Source organism: Sinocyclocheilus rhinocerous, unplaced genomic scaffold (assembly GCF_001515625.1).
Source record: "Sinocyclocheilus rhinocerous isolate Xijiao unplaced genomic scaffold, SAMN03320098_v1.1 scaffold449, whole genome shotgun sequence".
NCBI lineage: Eukaryota > Metazoa > Chordata > Actinopteri > Cypriniformes > Cyprinidae > Sinocyclocheilus > Sinocyclocheilus rhinocerous.
In genome coordinates this window covers 1,550,651-1,568,146 of record NW_015652285.1, presented here as the reverse complement: position 1 = coordinate 1,568,146, position 17,496 = coordinate 1,550,651, and the positions used below count along the sequence as shown (strand labels likewise).

The window sequence follows — 17,496 nt, the reverse complement described above, 5'->3', positions numbered from 1 at the left end:
TGTGAGACACTTTTTTTATGGATGGGCGATTTTTATTTAAGTTCTTTTGGACTGAAGCAATGCAACACCCGCTGAGTGGCATTAAACAGCTTGAAAGATCAAAGACAATTTTTAATATAACTCCGGCTGGATTCTTCTGAAAGAAGAAAGTCATATACACCTAGGATGCCTCGGGGGTGAGTAAAACGCAGCCTAATTTTGGAGTGAACTAACCCTTTAAAAAAAAACAACTGGCGAAGTCATGCAGCCTTCAAATATTGTTGTGTACAATGGGGGTCACTGTAGACAAAAAGGTTGAAAACCACAGTTTTAGACCTTTTTAATAATTGCTTGGAACTATAACATGTTGGAAGGGTATATAACTACAACTATAATTGTGCTGAGGCGTGTCACATTCTGCAGATAGATGGATAGAGAGCATAATAATAATGATGGGAACTGAATTAATAAAATATACTCAAATATTCTTTTATCTTTCCATGAGGAGATTTCACACAAAGACATGAATTGTATTGAACCCATGCAGCTCATGGGTCTCTTTATGTAAAGCTCAATTCTTATTCATACTCTTCAATTAGAGTAGAATTCAAAGCTTCTTAAACATATCCGAGTTTCCATATGTCACGTGCTGTCATGCTATAAGAATGTATGACAGCTGCAAGACTTTAAATAGAGCAAGGACATATCTAAAAGTAGCAGTACTTACAGTCAGTCTGGCATTACTTTCAAAGCTGTCTTATGAAATGAGTTGTGTACACTACTGTTCAACAGTGAAAAACAAAGATCAACAGTAGAAACTGAAAGAATACTTCACATTTGTGAGATGATTATTTGTGATAATTTATAGTTCATTTGAAAAGGGCATGACTCAACCATTTCTAATTCCATGTCAATGTGAGTCACCATATGTTGTCAGTCATACCAGTCAAACCACCACCCAGTCATAAATATGCATGAGTAAACAAGCTGACATTTCACCTTGGACAGTTGCTGCTGTTCATCTGCGAGGAGAAGTGAGACTGTTTCTCTCACTGTCTCTATTTCGCTCTCACAGTCCAGCTTTCATAGACTACAAATGGCTATTATTTTATCGTAGTCGCATTGATCCACTTATATTTTTAGATGAGTTGATTTAGAAGTCAAATTTCAGTGACGATTTCACCAGATTCGCCAGTTTGGTCTGCAGGGACACCTCATTCCTTGTTTTACAGATCACAAGGCACTGAGAAACAGCTGCCATAAATGTTAACTGAGCACAATTAAGCCGTGTGAAAGTCATACAATATGAATGTATCTGAACTTTCCTTCGCACGCATCCCTCTGTTTGGGCTGCAGCAGAAACTTGCTCTACAGCCCTCTGTTGGAAAAGTTCAGTAAGACAGTTGTGAGGCCTCTTTAACTGGCTCTAGACGCTGGGCTGCAGCTGTCCTTGGGTGACACTTGAGCCTGTCATTTGGAGACACGACACCATTGCAAAAGCTCATCAGGCTGGACAGAAATGGATCTGCATTATAAATCATCCACTGGTCTGACAATTAATACCTCTAAAATAATCTCCCTGGACTCAGCCAAACCTCACTCTGCCCTCTGCTAGAGACCCTCCCCATATCCATCCACACCTAATCTAATATTTGATTACGCTATTATATTTGCTTACACATTTCCTGATCAGCATGTTGAAGAGGATGACACTGTGTTGTTAGAGAGGTGTTTTAAAGGGATAGTTCAGCCTAAAATTAAATCACTGGAAATCTTCCCCTCTGATGATGCTCTTAAAATTTCACATTAGCCTTCAGAATAGCACATTATTCAGCAGTAACAAACAAAAACATTTTAGTCCTTATACAAAGCCATTATAGGAAATATTAACAGTATGTATTACTTTTGAGATACTTTCACCTTTTTTTTTTTGAGCATGATCATGATCACTATTTTCTTCTTTAAAGGGATAGTTCACCCAAAAATGAAAATTTGATGTTTATCTGCTTACCCCCAGGGGATCCAAGATGTAGGTGACTTTGTTTCTTCAGTAGAACACAAACGAAGATTTTTTTAACTCAAACCTTTGCAGTCTGTCAGTCATATAATGTAGTGAATGGGAATCACGGGTTTGAGAGTCAAAAAAACATACACAAACAAATGGTGGTAATCCCCTTATAAGTCTGCGATCCGCCATAAAGCAAGAAGAAGAAGAAGATGCGTCAGGCGCCGGCTGAAGAAGAAGATGCGAACGTGCTCAGGACAGTTCGGACAATTCAGTAAATCAGAGGATTGTATACTGTATATGTATTTTGAGGATCTTCACTCAGCAGTGACAGAATTATACAGGAGATTTCTTTGTCTTTTAATGTTTTAACAGTAGTCTATTTATAAAATGTAATATCCAAATCCCTCCCTGTTGTAGGTTTTGAAGAAGAAGCTGCATGCCTTCACTCTGAAAGTATCCAGCAGCAGTGAGAGGCATTTAATTGGCAACAGCCTCAAAGAGATTGAGGATGCCTTAAATGAGCTGCAGAGACAGGTGGGCGATTTTGACAGGACGGTGGAGCTTGGATGCCCTGGGGGTAAGCAGATAAACATCACATTTTCATTTTTGGGTGAACTATCCCTTTAACCGTTAGCTGTCTTTCAGTGGTTCTTTGCATGATTTTCTATTGCTACATTAAAATTTTTCCTATTTTTTTTTAAGCTGAGAGAGTCCTTTAAAGATCTCAAAAAGAAATTCAACAATTTGAAATTCAACTACATGAAGAAAAATGAGAAGTCGAGAAACTTAAAGGCAGTGAAAAATCAGATCCAGCAAATTGAGATTTACATTGAAAAACTACAGGTAAGGAGGCTTTCATTTATTCTTCTTGCAAGTGAGGAGTACAAACAGAACCTGGACATGAATGTCAAGCTCCAGCAAGCCTTAGAGGAGGTGGGGTACGCCAGGAACATGTAATGAGCCAATAGGAGCTACTATCACAATTCAGCAGCAATTTTACTTGTATTTCTGTTGACTTTCAGATCATTCCATTGATAATGCTGCTAAATTAAATAGAAAACAAATTGAATATGCTTTGCTCATGTATGACTCTAAAGTAGTATCACAGTAAATGGCTATAAATAGTCTCTGAAAATAGTCTCTCCTCTCACCTTTCATTTTAAACACAGTATCAGTTCTGGTGCGACGAAGCAAGCTCCACAATTGTACGTGTGGGTAAATATTCCTCTCAGTGTAAGACTAAGGAAGCAGTCAGCTCTCTCTACAAACAGTTTGAAAAATTTGTGTGGCCCACAATCCCACAGCAAGAGGAGAGAATTAGCCAGATCACAGAGCTGGCAGTAAGGCTACATGGTGAGAAATTAAGAATGCATTCTGAAATATAAGTATAAAAGTAATAGCAGCAATTTTGGCATTAATTGTTTTAACCACTTAAAATCCCTTATGTTTCTCTGATCCATTCAAAACCCAAAATGACATGCTCTTTTCAAATGTGAAACTTCCAATAAAAAGTTACATAAATAATATTAAGGGATAATAATGTTTATTTATTAAGTTGTAGTAGTGTTGCTGGCCTCAAAGCATGACTGCTGTTTTTAATGTAGGTGCTGAAGAAGGAAAGAAATATATGGAGAAAACAATCAACAAACACCATGAAATTGTGGAATCAATAAAAGAACTGTCAAATGGACTGCTGGACCTTGAGGCCAAACTTCAGGTGATGAAAACGTCAAACATAATTATTTTATTTGGTACATTAATCTGAGAGTTTTATATATATATATATATATATATATATATATAAATATAAAATATAGTTCTGTTGATATTTTTCTATGAATTCTTTATGTAGTTGGAGACCTTGAAACAGCCTCTAACACCTGAAGACAACAACAAACGGGACACCATTGATACGGTAAACACCAATAACACTTTGACTTGCAATTGCAAAGATGGCAGAAATACATCATCCTTTATATTGCTCATCCAAAAATTTTATTGCGGTAAATTACAATTAAAGTTCGATTTCAATAAAATATAGTAAAAATATAATAATAATATAACATAATTATGTGAATATTTGATGTATATGATCTGAAAGAGTCATTATTAGAGTTTTGAATTGATTCATTAAACATATTCACAGAAATGAATCACACTGACATACAAACTCTCAAGTTTAATTACAAGACAAGGAGCATAAAACCAGTGTATTGACCGTCTTAAGGAAACAAAGTAAACAAAAAAGAGAGCATTTAAATCATCGCATTATTCAGTGTTGTTTAATTTTATATAATCACCAAAAACACTGCAAATGTATCATGAATATTCGAAAAATAACCCAACCCTAAGCCATAGCTTTTTCTCGTTACCATTTCAGCCTGAACCAAAGGAAAGTGGACATACCCCTGAGATGACAGGCCCACACTGTACTAAAGAGAGGCCTGTCGGCAAGAATCCAGAAAACAAGAAACCTCAGCTTCGCAAGACACAATGCCAAGATCTCCCAGACAAACATCATCCAGAGCATCAAAAAGTGCTGTCAGAGACCAGGTTGTACACACAGGAGGCCTTTTCTAAGACCAGCGAAGCGGAGACCATCACGAGCAAATCTACTATAGAGAGGAGAGAAGAGATGCACACCTCTTTCTCTCACTCCCACACCATTAATGTAAGCCATTCCCCAGCAGAGCGGGATAAGAGGAGTCACATTCTGCAGCAAACCAAGAGAGACTCACAAGAAACCCCACCTCCGCGGGATCCAGGCGTATCACGCCCCAGCATCATAGACATCCAAAGGGAGCTGCAGTGTGCTGTTCAAAAGACCAACTCTGAGGACAAGAATCAGGCCTGTAGTAGAAATCATCCTTTTCACTCATATTCCAAGGTGAGCCTTCTTTTGACACAGAGTCATTTCCCATTTATTTGTTAATTTAGTAAATTTCAAGTTGGTAAGATTTTAATCTTTTTTTTAGACAAAGAATAGGCCTATTTTGAAAGTGCTATTAAATTACATTACAAGGTAAGTAAATATGTTGGGATAATATGAATATGTGATAGGGTGGAACATTTAAAACCAAAATGGCTACATTCAACAATCAACAAATATGACTTATGACACAATAAAATTAAATACTTATTAAATAAGTCTCTTATGTGTGTTTTGGCTCCTCTGAAAATTCAAGCTGTGTTTGTTTTGTCAATTAAAATTATAGTTCACTGTTATTTTGTAGTAAATAAGTGGTGTGACAGGAAAATATTTACGGAAACTAATAATTGCTGTATTAGTTAAAATTACTGCTTTGTAATATGATAGAAGTCTCTTACACAGCATTTATTTGATCAAAAATACAGTAAAAAATTTAAATGAAATATTACATTTTTTCTACTTTAATATATTTCAAAATTTAATTTATTCTTGTGATGGAATATGCTTACTTGGTGCTCAAGAAACAGTTCTAATTATTATCAATGTTGAAAACAGTATTGTTGCTTAGATATTTTGTGTTCCTTATAAATATAGATATTTTGTTCCTTTATATACATTATACATGAATTTTATATACATTTTTAAAACATACATTTTACATCAATATCTTGACTTTAGAAATATTTGTAATAATTTCTATTGCTTCTGTGGACATGTAAAATGCATATACTCTTTTATAAATTATACACTAATCACATGAATTATTTTTAATAGAATAATTGTATATTTTGTATATCAGTATAATATATTTAAGCTCGAAAAACACTTAATTGTTTAATATTTTAAAGCAGATTTTTGTGTTTAGTGCATTTTCTAATGGTACTTTTAAATGCTAACTAACAAAAAATGGCAACACAAAATGATATTACAGGGATAATTACAGATTTTCTGTTCTTTTCGTTTCTAGACTTCTGCTCATCATTCTTTAGAGGAGGAATATTTGCCACATGCGACACCAGAGCCAGCAGCTCCTGTACCTGAAGATGACTTCCAGCCTGACCATCTCACTGAGGAATCGCTCTCCAATGATGAGTACGAATGCACCTCCCCAGATGACATCTCCCTACCTCCTTTATCCGAGACTCCAGAATCCAACATTATTCAGTCAGAAAATGACCTTGATGACGGCTATTGTGTGAGCTCTCACAGCCTTCGCATTAACCAGTACAGCCACCAGTCTCACTCCCAGCACGGCGACACACTACACCAGAGGCAGCGGGAGTGGATGTCGAGTCAGGCCGAGAGCTACCCATCTCCCACCACTGGCTTGGAGGCCAGGTTCAGAGCAGAGTCGTCCTCTTTTGTTCAAAGTCCCCTCACAGTACCTGCCCCTAGCCTTGTATCAAACACCATATCCAGCATCTTAAAAAGCAAATCTGGCAACCCACCACCAAGCAGCATCACTGAAACACTTCACTCAGTGCATGAGAGTCGTACCGAGATGCAAAAGTGTGTGCATGATTCTAGTACGTGTCTAGGTCGGCCCAATAACACGCATGCTACCCCTACTCCATTAACCACAGAGCAGGACTCGGATCTCTGCAAGCCCACAGCCATCCGAGAGGAGATCAGACGGGCATCTTCCAAAAAGGTTATGGGAATATCGGCAGGCGGCACAGGCCCTAACTTCTCCAAACCCTTGTCTAATGCCACAGTAATGGAGGGCTCTCCGGTGACCCTGGAGGTGGAAGTCACTGGATTCCCTGAGCCTACATTAACCTGGTGGGTAGCTTATAACAAACTTGACCCATAATTTAAAACATTCTTTGCTAATTGGAGGAAACTAGGCATTATTTCTTTATATAATATTCTATATTAATATTAATATCTATTAATAATATATATTATTACACATTTAAATAATATAATACAATATGATATTTACTACTGTTCAAATGGGTCAGTAAGTAATAAGAAAGCACCAAATCTTTCTTTCTTGAGCAACAAATCAGCATATTAAAATGTTTTCTGAATGATCATGTAATTCTGGAGTAATGGCTGCTTAACAATTAGCTTTGCCATTATAGGAATAAATTCTATTTTAAAATATATCCAAATAGAAAACGGTTACTTTAATTTGTAATATATGTCACAATATTAATGTTTTTACAGTTTTTTTTAATCAAATAAATCGAATAAATGCCGCCTTGGTGAGCATAAGAGACTTCTTTTTAACAAAATAAAATTGTACCAGCAGCAAGCTTTTGAACGGTAGTGTAATATATAGGGATTATTAATAATCTAAATGCTATTGTATCTAAATGGATGGCAAATTCTCATTATACAACATACTGATCGATATTCCAGTTGTTAAAAACTTAATTAATCACAAAGCATAGTATTTGTAGTTCAGATAGATTAACAAATATATACATATATATTGTTGTCTGCCTGCATGAAGCAGGTTTGTTGAGGAAAGTTGATGTTTTCTCCATTAATTTTGATCTCATTTCATTTGAACAATTTTTTCCACTGTCATGCATATATTCCATGTATACTAACTTATTAATCCACAATTCCTTTCTCTAAACCTTCCTTTTAATGTAACTTCTGTAGGGCCTTCCACTTTAACATTACCTCATATTTTCTCTTTCATTGAGTGTGTATTAATGTGTGCCGCCGCCGCCCACCTTTTTTTTTTTGTTGTTGTGGTGTGATTGTGACACATAATAATTCGCTCTTTGTTCAGGTTCAAGAATGGACACAAACTGGCCAATGATGAGCACATAGAACTATCCCATAAAGAAGGCAAACATGCATTGTTCATTCACAGCTCTGCAGTGAGAGACTCTGGGCAGTATGTGGTCACTGCCTCAAACTCAGCTGGCACTGTCACGTCCAGCTCCATGCTGCAGGTCAAAGGTAACAACAGCCCTGACTTAGACATTCTCAAACTGGACTGGCACACCTGCTTCGGCACCCTCTGTTTCTTCTTGTGGCTTCTCTATCTGCTGTTGTTATAATGGACACTGCCATTAACATAAGGAAAAACACATGGACGTGGACTCTTCACTTTTAAACTTTCTTCACGTCACATAACCATTGGTGTGCACAGAATTAACTGTCTTTGGTGACTGCACAAATGTAAGAGCACATGAGTAGTTGATATGAAACTTCATCTAAAACTATTCTAAACTAGCAGTTTAGTAATTATTTTAGAATTATAATGCATGCAGCTCTTATGATATTGTTTGAAAGACTACATTTGAATATTTGTAGTTTTACAAATTAATCTGTCACACTGTAGGACCTTTCGGTGAACTAGTGAAGGCAAAAAGTGTTTTGAAATGGTGGTTAGGCACAGGACCTAAATATATATTTTATATACAGTATACACTCATAAATTTTAACATACATTTTTGTTGTTAATTGTTCTTTTTTATATATAATTGACATGCATCAACTACCCACAGATTTGTTCATTTTGGCTATGAACACTAAAATCACTATAACAATGTTTTGCAATATTCAAATTCAGCATGAACTGAATTATTTTGTATTTTTCCTATTATATTATGGAAGTAGCAGTGGATCTGCATGCAGTTCCCTTTGTGATGGTAATGAAGCCTTGGTCAGCATTTTACAATTAAATTATTTATTTTTAAAGATTTTGTGTGTTCATTTTAAACAAACCCATTTCTAAATGGTTCAAAAAGGAAAATTCGGGCTTCATTTACTTTCCCTCGTGTCCAAAAATAAATAAAAATAATAATATATATATATATATATATACACACACACACACACACGCACACGCATATATAGTTTTGTTGTTGTTTTTTGGCCATACAATTAAACTAAATGGGGTCCAAAAAAAATCAAATCAAATAAAGAAATTTTTTCCAAATATCTTCATTTGTGTTCAACAGAAGAAATAGAATTGTGATGACAGAATTTAGCATTTTGGGGGAACTATACATCTGGTGTTAACATTTGTTCTATTTTGTTATATTTACTGAACTTTTCATGATTACGATGATAAAAGATAACTAAATCACTCAGTTATATATGTTATCACACACAGCATAACTCAGGGCTCTCAGGTTACACCTTTGCTTCCCTGCTATGTCGCCCTACTGAGAAGGTGTCTGAGGCGTCATTCCACACCCCTGATTCAGAAACAGCTGTCGCACAGACATAACTTTTAACTTTACTTCTTTACTTACTGCTTTTCTTTCCCAACAGTAAACAATAAAGGCAGCTTTGAAAAACCAACGCATGCTTATTGAGGCTCAAGCTGGAGTATGACAACCCTTTTTGAATTATAAAAGCTTTGTTAGCCCGTTTTTTGTTTGAGATAATGATGTGATCATTCCTGCTTCATCTTTTCAGTGCAGTAAATCACAATGTAACCTGATTTCCTCAGTGCACAGGGTCACTCCACGCTTCCTCTCCAGACCGGATGAACAAAATGTATTAGTGGAAGAAGACCTCAGCTCACACTGCACTTATTCTCAAATGCTATGCAAGAAAGATTATAATGTTGCAGCATGTGATGAGAGCCAAGTGAGTCAAACAGCATACAAAGTCTGAAACCACTAGCATTCTGCAATTGTTTCATTGTCACCATACTTTTGAGAGGGACATAATGGAAGGAAGAAAATGTGTCCACTGGTACAATAGACACATTAAAATAAATAAATACATTTTTTTTTAACAGAAGCCAAAACCATCATAAAGGCCACTGATTATGGAACATACTGTATAAGAAGGATCTGGAAAACCCATTATCACTCATCAGATACTGTTTAGGGGAAAAACTTTGGATATCAGAGTTGACCGAGCCTGATCTTCTCATTCTTTGTGAATTATTCCTAATTATAATATCTGTAACACTGTTGTTTGCTACTGATAAGTTGGTATACATTGCCTTGCAAAAGTATTCTGTATCCAATACCAATAAATGTCATATACACATTCTGAACAAAAATAAACAACTTAAAAACAGCTGTGACTAAGTTGTTCAGTGCTTGTGGCTGAAAGTGGACAAATTTGTCAAATTCATCATGAATTGATCTTTATACATGTAAGTGTTTATGTATGAGGTATGAATGAAGACAAATTAGCTATATCAAGCTATATGATTTGTTATAGTTAAAGCTGTCACATTTTGTCATTAGATTGTTGTCTCACAAAAGTCCTTGTCAGTGCTATCACTAGTCATGCATTCCACTCTTACATGTCACTGCCTATCTTTAACACCGTCTCCTCTGTCAGTTTTTTAAATTTTTGCTGCAAAACCAACTTGGTCCCACAATGATGGTAACGTTAATAATCAATATCAACTTCTGTTTTTCAAAGCATTAGCAATCACTTTTGCCTCACTATACAGATAAAAGAAAGAAAAACAGATGGGTAAACACTGTTTATCGTTTATCTCGTACACCCAGAGTCTGAGTGACAGTGACAGCCCTTCTCCCCCATTTGGTTTTTCACTTCTTGAGGATCAACATGTTGTTACAGTGATTGATTAATTTATGAGATAAAGCAAGTGAAGATTTCTCTCTTTCTGAGGGGCATTTTCCTGTTTCTTTAGGTGTGGGGGTTTCAGCCACCCTGTGATAATGGGTCCTGCGTTGTGTTAAGTAAAGTGGGTGACAGGTGTGAGCTTGCATAAAATGGCTTCTACCTCCCATGATGCCTCATGGGGGACGGCCAATGGGGCATGGCAATGTAGTGATGATGCTGATTAGCCAAGGGGTATATAAAGTAAAACCACCATGTTAACACTTCTGAGCAGTTGGAGCATTCCCAGCCTTGCCTCGGGTGTAGGGATTGCAAGGGAAAAAGCAAAACTACACGGCTAAGACCCTGTGTAGTTTTGTTTTTTGGGGATAGTTCGAGGCTCAACCGTTCTCACACTGTGTTTTCTGAAATCATATCTGGATAAGGACTTTGTTTCAGAAGACAAAACCCTTTGGGCTCCGTCCCTCCAATTCAAGGCACTCTTGTGGATACAAGTAAGTACGCTTTGTGTACCCATGTGTCAGTGCAATGCTTTCTAATGATGCTTTTTTTGTGTGCTTCTAACAAAGAAACAGAGTGGCAATACCAAATTTGATGTTCACTTTGAGAGATTTAGTAGGAAGGGGACAGATTTTAAGCAATTAGAATACATTTTCATTTGCTTTTGACTTAAGAGGTTTCATTTCTAAAGGTTATTAAATGGTGCTGTGATTTCAGAATAGCCAAGAATAGCCTGTGATAACATTAGAGTGGTGTCCTAGCTGGGCCATGATGTCTTTTTAAGGGAATCAGCAGCAGAGATATCAGTTGCACCTCCAGCTATGTGCCACATGGTGACTGTCAATCAAGCTTAGTACTGACTATTTTTAGAGGATTCCTTTTGTGACACTAGGTTTGGTGTGCTTGGGACATTAATTGCAGTTTAAATGGATTTTCTTAAAGTTGTTTTTAGAAACTTCAGCCTTATTGTACTGATGATCTTAAGTCTGTGATTTTCAGGTTGTGGTTCTTGAAGTTGATATATGGGGTGTTTGCTAACGTCTACAAGAATTATTTTTGATATTGGTGAACTTGGTTGCACCTTTAAATTATTGCTATGGTTAAGCCATTCACAGGATGATATCATTTATTTTTAAACAATTTAATAAATGATAATGTATGTCAAATTATTCTGCCTGAAACATGAAGTGCTAGTCTTGTTAAAAAGTGCAATAAAAGTACAGAGATGTTGTTGTGGTTGTATATTTCAAAGCAATGCTTTCATTTGAAGTTTTCATTTTGATCTATCTTTATGAATTTAATTATGTAAATGATCTAAGATACTGTATGTAGTATCAAACTATTTAGTGATAGCTATCCAGGTAACTACCCTATTTATTATATACAAACATAGCAGTACTTTTACAGTAATATAATTACTTCCATATGAACTATATCTGAATTCAGTTCAGTCACAGTTGTTCTATCTATTTTAAGTAAAGGTCATGCATCTAGCAGTTCCTGTCAGCCATTTTAAATTCTAATTATAAGTTCTCTTATTCAAATAACTTTTTTTCTTCTTCAGACATTCAATACTTGTGATTCTTAAATGCAGAGCATTTAAACCTTACAGTTTAAGATTATGTGATTATGTAGTATGTTTATGAATAAAATCTTAGTATTGCTTGGCAGAAGACCAGTTGTTCAATTCAGCATTGACAATGAATCACAAGTTGAATTAAGATGCGTAAGCCACTGATTTAGATTTGTTTTTGGTCGTGACAAGATTTGATGATACAGGACTGTCTGACTTATAACTGGAGGGCTATTCTTAATTATGCGTCATGCCGGAAAAACATCTCACCGCGGGCCACAGGCACCAGTTGTTACTGTCATGTCCCATAAGCTGTCAGTTGATATGAGGCCCAAATGTTTTGGCCTAACACCCAGTGGAGCTATTGAATCTCAAGTGACAGGCCAGCTTCTACCAGGTTGTCAGGGATCAAACTAATGATGGACACAGCTAAAAGTACTGTTTGTATTTTTTTTGTTTTTTTGAATTAAGCTATTTTTTTCTATGCCATAACTATCATTTTATTCTATGTCTTCCTTTAGGGTGCCTTCCACCATGTCGACACAGGCACCAACATTTACACAGCCGCTTCAGAGCGTTGTGGCACTTGAGGGTAGTGCTGCAACGTTCGAAGCTCAAGTTAGTGGTAAGAATGTTTCCCACTTTGCCATTCCATTGCTGATATGTATTCTTCTTGACTCTTTTACACCTGAGTGTACAACGTGAAATAAGTTAAAGGAATGTTTGTGTTTACACAATGCTGCAGATTTACATGACTTAGCATTTATGAGTTTACCTGAATCGGGGTTTTCCAAAGGGGGTCTGCAGAAGCACCGCAGGGGATTCAGCCATTATTGTTTGATCTCAAAAAATTTCATAAATTACTTTTATGTATAAATAAATGAAAGCAAAAAAAATCATACAAATAAATGCAATAAAATGCATTCATAAAAATAAATGCATAAAAAAAACAATTCATTCATAAAAAAGCTCAAGTTTAGCTTTAGCCCACAAATAAAATGCAGTAAATTATTTATTTGAATATGCAATGTTTCAGCATCATAATAAAGCTATGTAATAAATGCATTATTATGATACTATATGCATGTTCAGTTCAGAATTAAAATGAAACACTAAATACAATACAATATGCAACAGGGGCCTCCAGCTCCATCTTTCTATCCACCAAGGGGACATGAATTTTGACTATGGATTAAGAAACGTATGTGTCAAAGCCTAGATAAAATATTTGATAATATAATCCACAGGTAATCCAGTTCCAGAGGTGAGCTGGTTTCGTGATGGCCAGGTTCTTACTGCTGCCGCTCTGCCCGGCGCTCAGATCTCGTTCAGCGATGGCCGCGCTGTTCTGATGATCCCCGCTGTGACAGCCGCACACAGTGGAAGATTTTCTGTGAGAGCCACCAATGGTGCTGGACAAGCCACTAGCACTGCTGAACTGCTGGTTACAGGTAACATCACAACATAACATGCAACTTGATTTTAGCTATTGTCATTAGAGAGGGAAAAAAAAAAAAAACACTCATAAGTTTTCCTGCCAAAATACTACTAAAATTTGTGCTACTGCACTCAAATGTTATCTGCCTTGCTGGATAATGATTGAAGTGATTACAGTTTAATTTGTAGCAGTTATCAAATAAGAGTCATGAATTCCCCCTCTGTATTCTGGTGCTTTTGAGTAGAGCGACAGTAAGCAAATATGTGGATTAACTGCTAGGCTCATAAAGTTAATGACTGTTACTTCTTATAGAAAGTGGTAAAGATCTCCAGTGATACTGTTAAATGACACATCCAGGCTACCATTGCTAGGGGAATTTATGGAAAGGAATGTGTGTCACCTTTTACAGTGCTTGAAAGGTGGCGCTGTATTGACAGGGGATTGAAATATGGGGGTTTTGGGGGGATCTGACCCCTTTAATAAAGCCTTGAACCCCAGCCCCTTACCCAGGGAGTCCAAGCAAAAAACATTTACAAGTATATACAGGTTTAACAACATTTTTAAATAAAATTTTAGTGTAGAGACGAGTTTTTTTTTAAGTAAGTTTAATAAGTTGAATTTATTTGAACGCCTTGTCGTGAGTGAGACGCTACAAAAGACATGAAATTTAAACATCCGTTGATTCGTTAGTTCTGATTCTAAACAGTTGATAATCATACACATGATGGTATTGCTTAAATATTATCAGGAAAAATGAGTTGATTATCAGGTTGGTATATACGGTAATCTCCACCATCAGACAAGAATTTATCAGTATTTTACTGGGGTACAGTACATCTGTAAAATATATCTACTACCATTATTTATGACTTAATTCTTATTTGTATCGCAAAAATTTTAAAAAGAAAGGACTGAAAATTCCCTTAAATTGTCAGAGTAAAGGTAATCTTATTATTCCCACACTGTAAATTGATATTCTCATATTTTCTATAACTTCTCTTCTTCTTTCTCCACAATTTTCTGGAATTATTTTAGCTTTAATAACGTACATTTAACCTTTGTTTTTTGGGTAATTTCAGTCTTCTAAAAATACATTATCTGTGCTAATAGTGCTGTCTATTTTTGGTGTTTGTAAACTGTAAAGAAAGTATTTAACTTTGATAATATCCATCTGAATGTACAACTTTTGCTGTCTTGCAAGCACTAATATTTTCTTCAGGAAATGAAAATCTTCTTTTAAAAATAATTTAAAGGTCTCTTTAAAATAGATTTATGAGCATTTATATTGAACATGCAAGGCAAGGTTTATTTTATCCTCTAAAATAGAATGTGTGAAACTGCTCTGTTAAATTTCAGAAAAATGACTTAATGGCTTTAACCATCTATTCACTTCCAGCTGAAACTGCGCCACCAAACTTCATTCAGAGACTACAGAGTATGACTGTGAGACAAGGGAGTCAAGTGAGACTAGATGTTCGAGTGACAGGAATCCCTACACCTGTGGTGAAGTTCTACAGAGAGGGAGCTGAGATTCAGAGCTCTGCTGACTTTCAGATTGTTCAAGACGGAGACCTTTACAGTTTGTTGATTGCCGAGGCCTTCCCAGAAGATTCTGGAACTTATTCTGTCAGTGCTTCTAACAGCAGTGGACGTGCAACTTCAACTGCTGAGTTGCTTGTTCAGGGTAAGATTTTTAGCTGGAGAACATTTGTTGCATGCATTTTTATTTTTATGAAAAAAATGCCTGGACCAGATTTTCTTTAATAATTCACAGGCGAAGAAGAAGCTGTACCTGCAAAGAAGCCAAAAACGATTATTTCAGCCTCTCAGATTTCACAGACCCGACAGACTAGAGTGGAGAAGGTGAGTGACAGTCTCAACATTGAATAAGCCTCCGCAGTCTTTCAGAAAGCAACACAAGTCTCATTAAGCCTTTAGATCAATGCGTAAATTGTTATGTTTTTCTTTCTAACAGAGGATGGAAGCTCATTATGAGGCCACAGCCATGATGCACATGCAAGTAGAGGGTGGGGTTGTGACCAAACAGCTGGCACATAAGACTCCACCTCGTGTGCCGCCTAAACCAACCTCCAAATCCCCCCCTTCACAAGTGACTAAAGTGTCAGCTGCTCGCCAGCAGTCTCCCTCTCCTGTGAGGCATGTTAAGGGCCCGACACCCACTCCTGTCAGGTAATGTGTCTAAAGTTTCCAGATTTACATTTAAGACAATTCATGTAATACATTTTATTGGCCTATAAACCTATGTTGATTTGATGATGGTATTAAAGTAATAACTTCATAAATTAGCAACTTTATATCAATACACTTAAGACTTTTTGCTCATTACAAAAGGTTCATACATAAAGAAACAAATAGCACTTTTGAGAAATATGTGTACATATATATGTGTGCATATATAGTTAAACGATATGCATGCACTTTATATTGATTATGTAGATTTCAGTCATATCAGTGAGTGACAGAAAAAGCTGTTTTATTTTACATGGAGCAAGTCGCCCCCTTATGGGGGTTGCCATGTTGACAGCATATGACCAACTTGTTGTTTAATGTTATTACCACCACTACTAATTACTACTACTACTACTAATAATAATTAATTATTTACTAAAATATAATAATTAAAAAATGTTTATTATTTCAAGATTTAAGTTTAACATTTATATGAATATTTAAGGGAAAGTGTATATCTTACTGTGTAGGTCCTGTTACTTGTCATTTCTTTTAGGCTTTTTGTTTTTAACCTTTCTACCTTCTCTAGTTAAATTTAAAGATCTCCTGCAGTATGACAAATTACATTTCTAATACTAATATTATATGTAGTCTTTCAGGTAATGTTTACATACAATCTTCAAGGGATAGTTCACCCAAAAATGAATTAATTACTCACCCTCGTGTCGTTCCAAACCCGTAAGACCTTCGTTCATCTTCGGAACACAAATTAAGATATTTTTGATGAAATCTGAGAGCTTTCTGACCCTGCATAGACCGCAAGCAAACTACCACGTTCAAAGCCCAGAAACATAGTAAGTCATCGTTAAAATAGTCCATGTGACATCAGTGGTTCAACAGTATTTTTATGAAGCTATGAGAATACTTTTTTGTGCACAAAGAAAACAAAAATAATGACTTATTCAATGATTTCTTCTCTTCCGTGTCAGTCTCCGCGGCCATTCACAAGAGTAGCGAGCGACGCATGCGTGTGGTGCACTGTTGCCAAATCTCGCGAGACAAATAAGCAACCGCAGCTTTAAAAACAAGCCCAAAACAAGCCCAATATTTTTTGGATGATTTATTATCATCAATATCTATTTATTATCAATTATTTATTACCAATCAATGAGCCTGCAACATATTAAACTGAAACCACTCTTTTATCTGAAAAGCAAAACTATGTTACAAAAATCAGCAAACTGCAACAAAAGGGGGAACAAAGATTGAAGGTGATAATTGTGTTAAATACATTCTATTATTAATCCCTCATGACATTTAAAATTGAAAATATTTTTATTTTTAAACCTAATAGCAGTTACCCTTGCTGGACCTGTTTTGTCCCATGTCTCAAGAATGACTGATTGTTTTTTATTACATCCTGTGATAATTAAATCATTACAAAAACATTGTAAAAATGTAAAATTAGGCTAAAAGAAAGTCACCCCATGCGCCTTCTTTTTGAAGTGATTTTTCTCCAATGGGGGGGAAGAAGGGACGGAACATTTGGCAAATTATGCTGCAGCACTTATATTAGGCTTGTTTTTTATAGAAATATGACAACAATCACATATCTCACATAGAGATCGCGCTGTCATAGTGTTTGGGAACATTCATGCATAAATACATAATCACATGAAATCTACGGTGACCGAGAAGTGCAAAGCAAATTACAATTCTGAAAACAAAATAAATTACAAACGCAAATGCAAATCTAAAAAACTAAACAATTCAGAAAACACAACAACAATTCAGAAAACATTATAACAAGTCAGAAAACACAATGACAAATTCGAAAACAAAATAACAAGTCA

General features: G+C 35.9%; 2 protein-coding genes across 2 annotated transcripts in view; both read left to right on the top strand.

The window, feature by feature from the left end:
- LOC107714357 (coiled-coil domain-containing protein 141-like) overlaps positions 1–9,707 on the top strand; it is a 31,430-nt gene extending 21,723 nt beyond the window's left edge. The window contains exons 18-25 of the mRNA XM_016520179.1: positions 2,690–2,920; positions 3,157–3,340; positions 3,592–3,704; positions 3,840–3,902; positions 4,368–4,874; positions 5,884–6,698; positions 7,666–7,838; positions 9,343–9,707. Of these exons, the coding sequence (XP_016375665.1) occupies positions 2,690–2,920; positions 3,157–3,340; positions 3,592–3,704; positions 3,840–3,902; positions 4,368–4,874; positions 5,884–6,698; positions 7,666–7,838; positions 9,343–9,509 (2,253 nt within the window). The 3' untranslated portion in view covers positions 9,510–9,707. The remainder of the gene's footprint in view (positions 1–2,689; positions 2,921–3,156; positions 3,341–3,591; positions 3,705–3,839; positions 3,903–4,367; positions 4,875–5,883; positions 6,699–7,665; positions 7,839–9,342) is intronic.
- A 1,010-nt stretch (positions 9,708–10,717) lies between these two features.
- LOC107714356 (titin-like) overlaps positions 10,718–17,496 on the top strand; it is a 20,726-nt gene continuing 13,947 nt past the window's right edge. The window contains exons 1-6 of the mRNA XM_016520178.1: positions 10,718–10,936; positions 12,537–12,640; positions 13,263–13,466; positions 14,850–15,137; positions 15,228–15,316; positions 15,429–15,643. Of these exons, the coding sequence (XP_016375664.1) occupies positions 12,550–12,640; positions 13,263–13,466; positions 14,850–15,137; positions 15,228–15,316; positions 15,429–15,643 (887 nt within the window). The 5' untranslated portion in view covers positions 10,718–10,936; positions 12,537–12,549. The remainder of the gene's footprint in view (positions 10,937–12,536; positions 12,641–13,262; positions 13,467–14,849; positions 15,138–15,227; positions 15,317–15,428; positions 15,644–17,496) is intronic.